This window comes from Columba livia, chromosome 3 (assembly GCF_036013475.1).
Source record: "Columba livia isolate bColLiv1 breed racing homer chromosome 3, bColLiv1.pat.W.v2, whole genome shotgun sequence".
NCBI lineage: Eukaryota > Metazoa > Chordata > Aves > Columbiformes > Columbidae > Columba > Columba livia.
Genome location: NC_088604.1, coordinates 85,833,487 through 85,849,460, shown reverse-complemented (window position 1 = coordinate 85,849,460; position 15,974 = coordinate 85,833,487). Strand labels below are relative to the sequence as shown.

The 15,974-nt window shown below is 38.4% G+C and overlaps 1 protein-coding gene across 4 annotated transcripts in view; it reads left to right on the top strand.

The window, feature by feature from the left end:
* Positions 1–15,974, top strand: part of HEATR5B (HEAT repeat containing 5B) — a 59,134-nt gene that overhangs the window by 39,469 nt on the left and 3,691 nt on the right. For all 4 annotated transcript variants that reach the window (XM_065057957.1, XM_065057960.1, XM_065057958.1 and 1 more), the window contains exons 29-35: positions 599–859; positions 1,818–1,945; positions 2,112–2,256; positions 7,093–7,362; positions 9,449–9,673; positions 12,106–12,257; positions 15,218–15,431. In XM_065057957.1, the coding sequence (XP_064914029.1) occupies positions 599–859; positions 1,818–1,945; positions 2,112–2,256; positions 7,093–7,362; positions 9,449–9,673; positions 12,106–12,257; positions 15,218–15,431 (1,395 nt within the window). The remainder of the gene's footprint in view (positions 1–598; positions 860–1,817; positions 1,946–2,111; positions 2,257–7,092; positions 7,363–9,448; positions 9,674–12,105; positions 12,258–15,217; positions 15,432–15,974) is intronic.

Here is a 15,974-nt window from a genome sequence, read left to right as displayed (position 1 = left end):
AAAGAAACCCTTAGTTGAAACTTCAGAATTATTCTATAAATTATTTGGCAGGCACATTTTTTATGCAAGTGATAAATTTCTGCCTATGTGTAATAAGAATGTATGTTTGAAGTTTAAGTGTTCATTTTTTTCTTCAGTCTGCAATGAAGGTATTTATCTAAATCACAGAGATCATTAAGACCGTGTCTTTTTAGAATTAAGAATACTTCTACACCTCTAATACTTTTATATCAAATGCAAAAAGACATTTACTCTAAGAAAAACGTAGCCCTTGAGATTAGAGCAGAAACTGAGTTATAATGTTTTACTGATTTAAGAACGAGTGTTCTGTATGGAAAAATGCTACAGAATCTTATGAGTTTGTCTTTCTTGCTCTCTTACTCCTTCATCGTGGCCGTTGCACTTTCTTATGAGAGGTACTAATGTTGCTCCTTCACAAAGAGAATTGGGATGCACTGTCACTAACAAGGATTACATCTAAACATATATGTGATCAAATATACCCAGAGTAAATAAGCTAATAAGTTCAGAGTAAATGCTTTTTATCAATTATTTGCAGAGAATTTCAGAATTTACCTTTGCTTTGCTAATTTAACAGGGGGAGCATTTTACACTCCAGAAACAATTGATACAGCTAGACTGCATTACCGAAACTCCTGGGCTCCCATACTACATGCAGTGGCACTCTGGCTAAACAGTACGGGATTTAATGCTTCAGAGTCAACAGAAGAGACTGCTGCAGCAATGCCCAATTCACAGAAACGTGCTACAGCAATTATGTTAAACCAGACACCTGGAACTCCACCTACCACTAAATCTTTGCCGGAGATAAACAAAGATCGAATGCACTTAATATTGGGTAAGAGTTACAGGTTTAGAATTCAGCACATTATGCTACAAAATGCTATGGGGGTAAGAAAATATATTTGCTTGAAAAGTGGGAAGTTCAAAATGCATCACATGTCTGGATGGTAATGTTTTGAAACATCTCTGTCTCCTTCTCTCTCTATTTCTCTGCCTCCTGTCTTCTATATAGCTTTGACAGAGTATCTGTCAGTGTGATTATTGTGATTTTTATAGACGAGTCATATATCTAGTTTTTTAATGTAATTGAATAAAATGGGTAGGAACTGTTCAATGCTGTAATATAATTCAGATGATACAAAATGTTATGCTTCAAAAACACAAAAGTTGTAAGTTTAATTAAAGCACAAACCCTCATAAAAACATGATTCGGGAGAGACCGATATTTGACAAGTCACATGCAGTACATTCTGCATCAGTTTTTCGTCTGTGACTAGCACTCACTGTTTCTCTTCGTAGTTGTCTAACAACTTTAAAAGGTGCATATGATCATTTAATCTGAGGGATACCAACAGTTTGCTGAGATATACAGATATTTAAAACCAGAGTTAAGTGCTGTATGTATAATATTGATATTGCATAATTTTTAGGCTTAATTTCATCTCAGTTGTCTTTAAAAGAGTTCAATAAAACTCAATTTACAACTGAAGGCTTCAGAAGTCTGACTTACAGATCTTTAGAAGAAAGTGTGGATTTCCATTCAGTAATCTTAAGTTGCTTGCTGTCACTGTTTAGTATTTTTCCTGCCAAATTTTGAGGAAGACTTGATGCAGAAGAGAAAGCAAATACAATTCTGCTATTTCTAATACATAAACTCATTTAAAGGAAGAATTGAGAAAAACATGTATCTTTCTGAAGTTGTTAAGAACCTGCTATACTTGTAAAGAAATTTTTAAAAGAAAACTTGATTTTATGATGATGTGAACATTCTTTTTAATTATTACTCTTTTCAGGTGTTAGTATACAGTTTCTGTGTTCCCCACGACCTGAAGAGCCTGTTGAGCATGTTACATCTTGTTTACAGGCACTTCATACTTTGTTGGATTCCCCTTGTGCCAGGATCCATATTGCAGAGGATCAGGTACTGTATGAGTGTTGCAACCATCAGCTTTTTTCTAGGTCTTGGTCTTTCACTGTAATTATTTTTGCATGAAAACAGTATTTGCTCATCATAAGCAAGTGACTTAACAATTAGGAATTGTTAAGTCCTAATTACTTTTTTTAATATGTATTTTGTTTTACTGTAGCTCCTTGGTGTTGAACTCTTGAGTGTACTTCACCGCCTCCTCCTGACCTGGGATCCTCCTTCAGTCCAACTACTGGTTACTGGAGTTGTCCAGCAGATAGTAAGAGCAGCTCAAGATTATTTGCAGGAAAAAAGGAACACCCTAAGTAAGAATTTGAAAACACTGCTTGCTTTGCAGAGCTAATAGGCAACAGGTTCTTGTATTTGGAGAAGAACTTAAATAGATTGGAGTATGGTTAAATAGAGAAGGAAAATACTGTGTATTCCACAGATACTTTAAATGTATTAATAATCTTACCTGCTGATTGTTTAACTTTTGCAGGATGTAGTTTTTCTTATTCTGATCATTCTGGCAATTATTCTTTTCATTCACATGGTTTTCATTCATTTTTCTTGAATATGAGTGATGAAAATTATACCCAGCACACAACTTCAAGTTTTACTAATACCTTGCTCGCTTTCCTTAATGTTTCTCTTTTGATGGCCTCATAGCACTTCATTTACCTTTTTTCTGAAGTTTAATGGTTCAGACCCCAATGCAGGGTCTCGTGGTGGGTCCCTGGCACAACTGGCATTTGTGAGTCCACTGAACTGCTACTGGAGCCAATGTGAAAAGTTGCGTGCCCGGGAGATCTTGCCAGGAAGCTGAGCAGACTTGCATCTGAGTTCTTACTTCACTGACATTCAGGGTGTGTCAGCAACCAGGAGCTCTGGGAACAGGGTGTGCAAGCAGGAGCAAGGCAGTTGGCATGGAAAGGCATGCTCATGCAGCCCAGAAGTGCTGCTCAAGACTGCTTGAGTCAGCATAATGATGACAGTGACATACAGCAAGACACGGTCTGCTGGCTGAGCAGTGATCACCTCTGGCACATCAGAGGTCTAATGACCTGGCTTGAAATTGGGATGAAAGTCCTGATGCGACTGTCCCTCAGGTGCTTGTCTGTGCAGCCAGGGCTGGAGGTGACATTGGTCTCTCCTGTGAGATGTGAAGGAAATGCATGTGAAGGTGAACAGATTGTATAGTTTCAGGAAAGGCAAATTGAAGAATGAAGTGTTCTTCATAGAGATCATGCAGGCACCAGAGCCCAAGCCACATGTGTCACAGAAGGAGGGACAGCCGTGTTTTGATACAGCCCTGGAGGATGGGACTCCCACAAAGGTGGACACTGCAAGGTTGTGACTTCCAGGAACAAAAGGCTCTATCTCCAGACGTCCAGTAGGAGAACACTATAGGGATCTGGCAAGAGGAGAAGAGCAAGCTGTGAGGGTAGGTATCTGGGCCAGCCGTGCCTCTCTGGCAGGTCAGAACTGGTACCACTAAGAGGAAGTGAAGGGTGATACCAGTCAGGAACTCCCATCTTGTCTGACTGCCCAATCAAGAAGAGGGGATGGGTGAAGCCATATTAAACCAACTGGAAGAAGCCTTGCAATCACAAGCCATGGGAGTGTCATGAAAGACTTTTACAATCCAGACATACGTTGGAAGGGCAGTACTGCAGGTTGCTAACAATCTGAAGATTTCAGAAGCGTATGAGGCACAATTTTTTTCAGTGTGAATGCTGGTCAGTCCAAATAAGGGAGGTGCCCAGTGGATTTGCTCCTGACTAATACAGAAGAAATGGTTATGAAGGTTAATGGTAGCTGTCGCTGTAGCAGCCATGAGATGGTGGTGTTCATGGTCCTGAGGGAAATGAAGAAAGCAAGTAGCAGAGCAAAAGCTTTGTCCTGACTTGGCAGACTCGGGCTTGTGCAGGGAGCTTGCAGATGAGAATTTGCAGTAAGCTTCCTAGAAGGGCAAAGGAAAGAGTTGGTTCACCTTTAGTGACAGAAAATAGGTCATTCAAAAGTGCAGGATGTCAAGACAGTTGTGGCAGGAGGCTGACTTGGCTGAATGGTAACTTCTGACTGAGCTCAAATGTGACTAGAAAGTGTATGGATGGTGGAAGTGGGAGCAAACTGCCCAGGGATTCTTCTGAAGATGTCTGCTTACGTATGGAGGAGTGGAATTAAGAAAGCCACAATTTGGCTGGAGCTGAGACTGGTGATGGATGTCAAGTGTGACAAGAAGGGCTTTTATACATATGTTGCCAGCAAAAAGACCAAGGAAGTTTGGACCCACTGCTGAATGGACTGGATCTAGGGACTAAACACATCGGGGAAAAACTGAGGCACTGTTACGTTCTTTGCTTAGTCCTCCTGTGTTTCTGTGTCTAGTGAGCAAGTTTAAGGGAGATAATTGCTGCCTACAGTAGATGAGCATTAGGTTAGAGACCACCTACGTGAAAGTTGGACATACCCGGCACCAGACGAGATGCATCTGAGGGGGCTGGCTGATAATGTGCTAGGGCTCGTGCAATCATCTTTGTAAAACTGTGGTCCTCAAGAAAGCTTTCCGATGAATGGCAAAAAGTGGAGGCTATGCCTAATTTTCAATAAGTAAAGGCACGAAGGGGGTTCTGGGATACTACGTGCCAGTAGGCCTACTGTGTGTGCTGAAAGATTTTGCAGTAAATCACTGTGGAAACCACTTCTGAGTACATGAAGTAGAATGTGATTTGAAATAGTGAGCACACACTTAGCAAGGACAAATAATGCCTGATCACCCTCTGTGATTAAGTAACTGGCTTTGGGTGAAGGGGGAGTGGTCGATATTGTTTACCTTGAATTTTGCAAGGTTTTTGACCCAGTACCACATAGTATCATTGTCAAATTGGAGAGATGTGGACTGAGAAGTGGGAGAATAACTAGATGAACTCCTGGGCTTGAATGGAATTTGTTGATTCAAGTCTAACTGGCTGGTTGTAGCTGACATTCCTTAGAGTTCAGTCTGGATGATAGGACAGAATGTACCCTCATCCGATTTATGGATGGCACCAAGTAGTGAAAGTGGTGGATACACTGGAGGGCAGTGCTGGCTTTCAGGGGAATCTTGAGCTGCAGAACTGAGAACCTGCTGAAGTTTGGTGAAGACAAATACAAAATCCTGCATTTGGGATGAAATAACCCTGTACATTGGTATAGGCTGGAGGGCTGATTGACTGGATAGAAGATACACTGGATAACAAGACGAATGTGAAACCTGGGTGTGGCTGTGCAATGCTGAAGACTGTTACTGACCTGTCTTAGAAAAGCATGACCAACTTGAGCTTTTGAAGATGCATCTGGAGCAGTTTCTATCTTTTGTTGCCTTTCCCCCCTCATCCTGAATAAGAGAGATGTTGACAAACTCAGTGAAGTCCAGTGGAGGTCCACTAAGCTGCTTAAGGGAGATGATGTTTGTGACACATGAGCAGAGGCTGTGAGAGCTGAAATTGTTCAGTCCGCAGTAGAGACAATTAAAATGGGATAGAATAGCAATCCTCCTTGTTAAAGGGGATTTAAAGAGAAGACCAATCCAGACTCGTCTACCCACCATATGACTTTTAGAAAAGAGGCAATGGACACAAGTTGCAGCAACGGAAATCCAGATGGGATACAAGGAAAAAATTTGTCACCGTGGGAATGGTGAAACAGTAGAACAGATGCCCAGGGATGTTGTGGCATCTCCATGCTCGGAGGTATTCAAAACTGAATCAGCCCTGAGCAACCTGCTCTAGCTTTCAAGCTGCCCCTGTTTTGAACAGAAGATTGGACTTGGAGGATTTGTGGAGGTCCCTTTCAACTTAAATTTTTCTGAGATTCTCTGAGGTGTTGATATACCTAAATCCTCTTCCTCTACTTTTATTGAGCTTTAGTAAAATTAATTCTTTTTTCTTTTGTCCTTGCTTCTTCTGGTATGATGCTTCAGCTTCTGATGTTCTGCTTAGGCTTTTCATCAGCATATTTTGTTAGTTTGTTTCTACTTTATGTAAGAATATCCTTGATAAGGGTATTAGTATCAGTCCAAAATCTACTTTCTGAGGTACTTTTAGAAACCTTTTCCTTTTGACAGAGCATCTCCCTGTTCAATCATCCCTTTACTATTTATTTTTAAAAATGTCACATTGGGTGTACTGGTTCCATTGTTGCCAGGTAAATTTATTTCCAAGTGGCTACCTGGCAAATAGTTCATTGATATCTGGTTAGGTTAGGTCTGCCATGTTTTCTTTTACCTGAAAGAAGTAAAATAAAACCCAAAGAATATTCTCTTACTAAGGAAAACTACCATCTTAGTCTGGCACAATATACTGTTAAGAAAAAACAACCTGTTAGCTTTTACCCGTTTTCCACACAAATACAGAGAGAGGAAATTGCTGAAACTTGGGGAACCGGCACAGCTAAAAATGCAAGCTCTGTTCCTTCATATGAATTAATGGAATTGTTTACTGTAGGCCCAGTAAGTTGCATTTTTCAAATTGGTGAATGTGATAACACTAGCAATCATTTAAATTCATAGGAGCTCCATAGGGGTACTTCAGGCCAGCTTTGACTTACTGAATCTCTGTCGCTGTTTAATGGAAGAAGGAAAGACTGCAGCTGGCCAAGCTGCCATTCAAAAGAGAGACTTTTTGAACTGAATGCGCTGAAGTCATGAACTCAGACATAGAATCCTACAATGCTTTTCTGTTCTCTTATTTCGTGATCAATTTAGGCTGAAGTAAAATTTTGTCAGGGCAGAACATTTAATTAGTAGCCATTAAATTAAAAAAATATTGTCATGCCTATTTATTTGGCAGTAATTTCTGTTAATTTTACGATCAGTTTTAAAAGAAACAGAATAATTCCTGCATTTTTATTTTGTGTAAGTATGACTACTTACTTTTTTTTTTTCTAGTTCTGGATGGATTTTTTAAGTAGTGCTTCAATTGCAATACTTGTAAAGTATTTTAAATCCCTTTAAGTCATTCTAACTAAAACAGTTTGACATGAGCCATGTTTGTCATATCTTACTGTCAAGCAACTTTTTAATCTTGATTTTAAACATTTTTAAAAAGCGTTTAATGTAATCTTTCTTACAGATCTTTAACTGTCTCCTCAGACATTTATTTCCTTTTTTTTTTCAGATGAAGAAGATATTGAGGAAAAAGAAAATCCTCTTGCTTTAGGAGAGGGTGGTGAGAGTGGTGGTCTTGTGCCTGGAAAATCTCTAGTCTTTGCAGCCATGGAATTGCTTATGTTTATTCTAGTGCGGCACATGCCCCATCTGAGTTCAAAAGTGTCAGATTCTCCAAGTCACGTTGCTGCCAAATCCCACCTCTCTGAGGAAAGTGCTCGTCTTGTGGCCGCCACAGTGACTATACTATCTGATCTGCCTTCTCTGTGTTCTCCAGCAGGTAAGGTATTGTAACAAAATATATATGAGTGGTTACTGTAGGGGAAGCGTAGTAAGCATATGATGCTAAAAGCAAACTAATTGTATTTTCATGGGATACTTTAAAGGTCATCTGTTGAAAATTACCGTTAGGTTCTAAAATTAATTAAGAATTTAGGCTTTTCCAGTGAGCAACATAAAGCAAATTATTGGATTTTAAGTTTGCACGTATGCTGCAGGTTTGCTGAGGAAATGAGATCTATATAACTATGATTTTATTGGTGTTTTTTTTTCCCTTCCTTTTTTCAGGAGTTTGAAACCTTTTGGCCAATTTTAATCATGTTGTAAAAGAACATAGACATCTCAGAGATAATTAAATTCCTGAGAAGTTCATGAAAAATAGCAGCTGGATGAAAAGAGAATCCTACTGAGGAAAAAACAGCACAATTCAGCTGTGGTGCACTTGGTTTTGCAGCCGTTGGCTGTCAGTCATCCCAAATGTGACTCTAAACTAAATGGAGCTTTCTTCTGCCCAGGGAGACTGTCACAAAGAATATGTGTAGTCTAGGGTAATTGCACTGAGCCGAGTTCAGGGGTAAAGGACACAATTGCATGGGAAGCTGTGCCCTTCGAGTTTTGCTTTTCAGACAACAAATTGCTTGAGAGTTGTCTTGTGGATCTCTGGGAAGGTTCATACGCTGATGTAGATAGCACATTTTAGAGGTTGGTCCCTTAATGAGATGCATGGTAGATAAATGTTTGGACAAAGTCATACTCAGAACACAAGATAGACTGTCATCAGATGGACAATTTGAATCCTACAGTTCTTTCAGAAATAGTAGATTTTGAGATTTTGAGCTGATCTGGTTTTATTTGATTTGTGGTTCTTTTTCTTTTCGCTCTTCCCCCACCCCCAGAGGGTGGGATGTGCAGAAAGAGTAACAGTATTACTTCTGTATTGGCTGAAGACATGATTCCCAGCATTTGACAAGTGGCCAGTGAAAGTAGCTCTGAAACTATGGTTAGTCTACAGGCTGCTAGTTGTTTTTTTTATGTCTCATCTAGATAATATAGTCAGCTGATAGCTGTAGGGAAGGGCAATAGTATATGCACAGACATTTATGTTAATTGAGCCTTTGGATGTAAGGGAAACTGAACAAAGATAATTCATCACTTTGTGTGACTGAGTGGGGTTTTTATATTTCTTCCTCTTCCTTTAAAACATGAGCGTCTTGCAGTCTCCATTGGACAAGATCCTGGGCAATCTGATCTGGAGACTGTTGCTTTGAAAAAGAGGAGGTTGGACTAGATGATCTCCAGCAGTCCCTTCCAGTCATAATTATTCTACTTAGTGTATTTATCCTCACAACATTCCAAGAAGTAGGAAAATGGCAGGATTCGAGTTTCCACGATTGTGGTAAAATGATGCTTAAAAAGATATGGAAAGAGACTTGACTGTCTGAAGTGAGCTACAGATTGATGCTACACTCCTAAACCAAATAGCACCCTTCTTTCAGTCCTACATGGGCTTAACATCTATGTGTATTATTGAAACTCCTTCTAATTGTCTTCTTTGTAGAGTGGTCAGATGGCTACAACTTTTGCCCAGGATGTCAGATACTCAGATGACTTCCTTACTTTGTTTCTGAGGCTTGTACCTCACACCAGCTTCCTTGGAAAATGCCAAATGTCTGCAATAACTTGGTTTAGATACCCATTTCCAGACCTCTTGTAGTTTATTTGATAGGACCATAGCAATATGCAGATCCTGTTTGAAGATATTTAAAAATCTGGATGTGTTCAGTATGACACATACCATGTATCACATGCCATGTAGGGCAGGACTTAATTAGGTGAGACATCATTCCTGAATTGACAGCAACATTTTAAGTGTTGGCTTGCATGATTTGTGCTATGATACACTTCACTAGTACTGATAAATGAGTTTGGTGATAAAATATTGAATGGCACATATCACTTGTTACCTGAATTGCAGTTTATCTTGGTGTCTCCTTTGTCTTCTAGCTATATGTATCCACATTGGGAAAGCTAAGAGGTGATCTACCACAATTGTTGGAATTAACTTCAGAAATTTTTTTTTTCTTTAGGGTGTATGACAATCTTACCCACTATCCTATTTCTGATTACAAGAGTATTGAAAGAAACAGCAGTAAAATCAGCAGATAATCAGGTCCCACCTCCAGTCAGTGCAGCCCTTCAAGGAATAAAAACTATTGTTACTCTTCCAACAGTCAAGACTGATGAAACTCAGAAACAATGGACAGGTCTTATCCGCAGCACTCTGGCATCTATCTTGGAATACTCTCAACCTGGTAAGTGGTTTCCCAGTGTAGGAGGGTTAAAATTAAGAGAACTAGGTTTTGCTGTAATGAAAAGGCAAGTATTGTATCTGCCTGTAATTTAATAGGCTTCATGTCAGAGCTGGGGATTAAAAGTGGTGATGAATTGCTTGTAAAATTGAAATGGGAGAAAGACCTGAGTGCACACAGTGTAACTACTCAGAGTTGCTTAAGATGTTCTGTTGAAGACAAGCACAGCATTTACTTTAAGAAAATAGAGTTACATTTCACGAGTTCTCATGCCGAATTTGTCCTCGTTGGTTTGTTTTATGTGATAATATTGATCATAACTTCCTGTTAGAAATTTTGCCTTTTGCAACTCATCTTGCAGCACCACCTCACCTCAGGTCCTTTCTGTAGGGTCTTTTTCTGTACTAGTTCAGACTTTCCTTTTCTATTTGGAATCCCATTATGATGTAATTATTTAATGCTTTAGATTTTCCTCAGCTTGACCTTCCCAGTCTTCATTGTTTCAGCTAGTGACTTGTATTTGGAACTTGGAAATCTACCTTCTGATATTAGTCGATCTTTCTGAGATCTGCTGAATGAATCTAAAGGAGTTCTAAGCTGAATTCACTTCACTTCCTGGACCATGCCTCAATTTCTGTGACTACCAGCAACTCTAGACATGTTGGCAAGGCCTGAGCAAACTGTCATTTCCAGCCCTCCTTTCTTCTTTCCACAGAATACCTGCTCGTTTAAAGGAAAGGAGATTTTAGTTGCCAAAAGTGTTTGTAGAGGAATCAATCTCTTACTGAATTTGTAATTGTTCAATATCATACATAGATGTGACACCTTGAATTAGACCTCAATAAAAATGGCAGTCAGTGTATCTTTTAAGTGTTTGCTGACACGATTTATATGCTCTTAACAACCGCAAGTGTTAAAGGTGAATGAGTGTGAAGACAGCAAGGGATAATTGTGTCAAGGCTCATACTGGAGTAGGATATTCACAATAGTGTTACAAGCTTTCAGTGGTGAGCAAAAATTCTACCTCTGCCAAAAAGAAAAAAAATCTGTTACCCAGCAGCAGTTTGTCTACTGCATCTCTTTAGAGAACTGCAGGCTTCTGCTCTTGGTTCACATTCATACTTTGCCTTGCCCTTTGAAAAGCAAAAAAGATGTACAGGCTCAGCTGTGTAGTTAGTAAAACAGAGAGACAAAGATTTGTCATTTGCATAATGGTATTTCAGCCAAAAAACATCCTGTTACATCCCCAAGGAGCCATTTATAGAGACTGAAGAGTGGCTTGAATGGAGTTACTCATGTGAGAGACGAGTAGTGAGTAGGTAATTGCAAACGATCCTGAAAATGTCTGAAGGGGTAGGATCAGTAGATTTGTGTTAATCATGTCAAACTTCTAATTTGATTTGTCACATCAGCTCCTGTCTTCCAGCCTGTTGTTGCTGTAAAGATTTCCCAGTCCTTCTTTCCAGAAACATTACTGGCTTTAGGCTTTTTGGCAGACTTCAGAAATCTTCCTCAGGTCCTTGCAAGAGTGTATGTTTTCCTTTCCAAACTTCTGTGGAGTGGGATACATCACACACACAAGAATCTAAGCAAGGTCTGCTGCAGGTGGTTTCAAGTCTCAGGATTCAATAAAATTCAAACACATTTAAAAAAAAAATTAATTTTCTTACTTAAAATGCTTGGAGTAGTTTTTCAAAGTGAGGTTTCACATTATGGTTAGGCCAATTGAGTGACTAGCTGACATCTGTAAAGGGCAGTCATGCTGTTTTTCTTTTTGCTGACTATGTATCTGCTGTTTCTTTGTGCCTCTTCAGGGAGACCAGAAACAATGTGGCCAACAAAACCAGTACTTTATATGTATATTATAAAAATTATATGTGGCAAGTACAGACTATCTGAAAACCAGGAAAAGTTAAAGTAGGACCATTCTTATTAGTGACAGGTAGCTGTCAGATCAGCTAGTCTGTGAAACCTTGTGATAAGTAAAGCTGTTGCCACGCTGGTTATTAGTTTCTTGCTCTGCTGTATCAGCTGAAGAGATAAAAAAAAAAAAAAAGGCTAAGTATATTTTTTAATGGGGGGAAAAAAAATCTAAAAACCCACAGTTCTCTTCTCTTTTGCACATTGAAAAGAAAAAATATGACTTGGTTAGAGAAAGCATTTGTGATGTTTTCTCCTTGATGTTTAAATTTCAGAAAGTTTGATTTACTTTATTAAAACAACAATTAGAATAGAGTTGCTCAACTTTTTCTGTCACATTTAATAATGATAAAGTCATTTTTTTTTTTAATAAGCAGATGCATATTTGTATGCACTTGCAAGTAAACTCGAGGAAATAAATGTATTTGAAATTATCTGTGTTCACTGGCTTCTATTGAATAAATTCTAAACCCTTTTTGGAGTAAGCTAACAGCATCTTTGTTTTTGTTTTTCAGAAGCCTCTAAACCTATTCTTGATGAAGTAAGCATACTTACAGCTATTGCTCTCTTCCTTTGGTCAGCAAGCACAGAAATAATTGGAGTGCAGTCTTTACAAAATGGATGCATGAACAGATTTAAAAGTGCATTAAATTCCTGTGATCCTTGGGTAAGACCATGTTATAGGAATGTGAATGATATATAGCTGAGAAAAACTAAGTGTGATGTATATACCGTATTTCTTGAATGCTTTGTGATGCCTTTACTTCAGAGACAGATACTGCTTGTCAAGATAACTAGAATTTTCAACAGTGCATTATAGAAATTCTTTAGTGAGCGAAACAACCCAAACTAAGTGCTGCTGGATAATGTGCATTCATGGCCTTGTGCCAGGTTCTTGACTTGCAGCTTTTTAAAAGAAAAATAATCTCTGATACGTGAAATTTTAGCAAATGAAAAGGTTAGTTACCAGAGAGTGGTGACATTCCTACATTAATGTTGATCTCTTATAATATGAATTAGACCACTTTTTTTCTGTAGATAAAATTACAGCCCCCATTTCTCATGAATTTTGTTTGTGTAAAAACCTGTGCTTATTTTACGTGTTCATACAAAACTCAGTTTGAGTGCAAAATGTAATTTTGTGGTCACCATCAGAACATCTAAAGATTGTGAATCATCTGTCTCCTGATTTCACTTCTGCCCTTTGGTTTGTCTTTATTGGATTATTTTCTAAATTATTTTCTCACTAGAGAGGGAAAGTAAAAAGTTATAGACTTACTTCGTTCAAGCAGGCAAATGCACTGTATAGTTAAGCTTAACTTTTCCAGCCAGGTATACATCAGTTTGTTTGAGTGTGTGTAGAAATCTGCAGTGGGAGCTGAAGAGAAAAATCTATGGTGTTTCCACAAGTAAGCACTGCAAAGATTCCCAAGAAGAAAAACATGCAAAAAATGCTGATATGTTTAGGGTCACAATGAGGTATTTAAAATCCTGTTTAGACTGATCATTCTTCTCTGCAGCAGAGCTGGCGTTTTCCAGCGTAAACATAAAATTCAGTTGGTTTTGAAGCCTGACTTTGGGTGGAAAGCTACTTAAAATTTTAGTGTGTGAATGGAAGTGTCAGTTGTATTAAGCAGAAACTTTTATGTCATACTCTCAGCTCTTTATAGCACATGAATAGTGACAGTAGCACATCTTTGCCCACCACCCTGCTGGAAAGCTGTCAGTGAGCTGGAACTTACCACTATTTTTGTAATTCACAGCAAATGCTTTGACAGCAGCCAGATTGTGTCCACTCTCCGTGTTGATGTGCTGAACATATAATCTGTAATACTTGTTGTGTGTTTGTCTTAGTTTTTTAATACAAAACATTAATTGTTGGGGTCAGTAAATAGACACTTTTTTGTGATAAAAGCATTATACTGATTGTACTACAAGCATTGAACCAATTTTGGAAAAAACTTCTGAGGAAATACCACTGCCTCATAAGAAACAAAGGAGCGTTTTTGCAACTATTACCACCTGCAAAAGTCTGAAAGGTTTGGTATCATGTATAGTAATAACCAGAAGGCTGGTGAGCAAAATTTCGTTTTGCTCCAACAAGGAAACTATGTCAAGACACCCTTTTCTCTTGATGCTAATGGCTAAGTGTTGTGTGAAAGAGTGCCTTACATGCTTCAAAGAAGCCCTGATTTTACATTTCAGGAATGTTTGTAGACTTCTGTGAATGCAGAATAGTCAAAAGATTTATATAGGTGGAATAAAATAAACTGTGATGAAATTGTGCTGTCAGATGCAGTTGTAAAACTCTTATTTGAATTGTGCATGCATGTAAGAAAAGATACTTTTACTCCTTATTTTAAAGGTTAATAATCTTAACAGCTAATCATGAGTAAAGTTTAAAGAATGTAGACAGAAAGGGAAGGGAATTATTTGGAGTGATATAGAAAGATAGAGGAGTAATTTGTTGAAACAGGTCAAAGATGATGCTGAGTAAGGCATTAGAAGATGATGTTCTGGACAGCTCTCTTAAAAAGCTTAGAAATGGTATTAGAAGAAGTGTTATTACTTCAGGCCTGAAAAATTCAATTGTATAAAAATCTGCAGCCATCTGCAGTGAACTAACAGTGACCTGAGCTGCACTTGTATTTTGTTACTATTATTTTTTAATATCTATGACTTATATTTAATGATTTTATTTATACATCTGTGTTTCCAGTCATCCCCAGATCTCCTCACAGATCACTGTGTTCAATAATACTTTCTCTAGAATGTTTCTGTTCACATTGTGCTCAGTACCTCACACTGTTCAGACTTGAGTGCAATTTGAAAGCACACGCAATGTTTTATCCTTGTATTTGTGAGGCTGCTTACCTCTTCAGAAATTCTGGGTTATTTGTATGGGATTTTGGAGGAAGACTTTTGTATACCCAAATCAAATGTATTTGTAAGTTCATCTAAACAAGATCATCAGTGAGTCATTTTCACAAATATTGACTGCTTTGCAGAGAAAATGAGCAGAGCGGGGTGGAGAAAATGGAAGGAAGATGAGGAGAGGGTTCTGCAGTCCAGCTCACTGGATTGCCCCGTGTGTACTCCTGTACTACTGACAGCATAAGATCGAGAATGAGAAGGAAGGAAGGACATGTCTGCCACTTCTGGTTACAGCCATGGCTCATGTTAGAGCAATAAGATTGCTTTGATCTGAGTCATTTTATGGCCTATTTTACCATTCTGAGATGGGAATAGCATTTTATGATTTTGCAGATAGATTTACTTCTAGTACTGGTGGTTCTGAGACTTGAAGATGTAGTTCTCTGGGACCTCTGTGACTGCCTTGTATGACATTAACTATTCCTTTTTTTTCCTCTGTGTTCATATGGTTACAACTATTTAGTACTTGCATGCTCTTTGTAACTTGCCTTCCTTTGATTGAAAACTGGGCTAATATTATTTTAGCAGGTGGGCTATGTTGCTGCTTTCCTCTTATGCAGCATGTTTCCCTATGCTTTCCTCTTCTTTTTTGATATCACGTGTACTTCACGTACATAGATAACAGAGTTTATTAGAATTCCCTGAGTTAACAAATAACTTTCAAGGACAATGTATTTATCTTGATTTGATCAGGTTCAAGCCAAGTGTTACCAGCTTCTGCTTTCTGTGTTCCAACACACCAATCGTGCCCTGTCAACTCCATATATTCATTCATTGGCCCCTATCATGGTTGAGAAGTTGAAAGCTGTGGAAAGGAGCCGCCCGAACAACAACCTGGAACTGTTAGCTGTCCAGGAAGGAATTAAAGTCCTTGAAACGTTGGTTGCCCTTGGTGAGGAGCAGAATAGTAAGTATTTTGTTTTTCTAGAGAAATGTGTAATGCTAAAAATAGGATAATGAGCATTAGAAATCTTGCAGTTAGGAACTTGATGGCATAGTCACAAATAGACCACATCTGTTCAACATGGTTTTGTAATTCCAGTACTAGACCTTTTCTATGTGTGGCCTCGTATAGCATATATAGTATGCTATGCTATTAGCCTTTGTATTTCTGGTGATTGCAGGAAAAAAAAAATCTAAATGTGAACTGCAATAGTGAGTGATGTTTTCTTCTGTTTGTAAATGAACTGTTCATGCCATTTCAATTTACTTTTTTCTCATCGTTAACTTTTATTTATTTTAGGAGACTCATCACTTTTATCATGTTGCTTCTACAGGCTCAAAGTTTATCTAAAATCTCAAGAAATTGTACTGGTCAGAATACCTTTATTGTAGATGGAGCCTCCTGTTTGCTTTAGTAGATAGAATACAGTGTTTACAGTTTAAGTTCAGGTATTCTCTAACTGAAACAATGCCGTTTCTAAAGAAGTCTTCGGCTTTGAATGCTGAT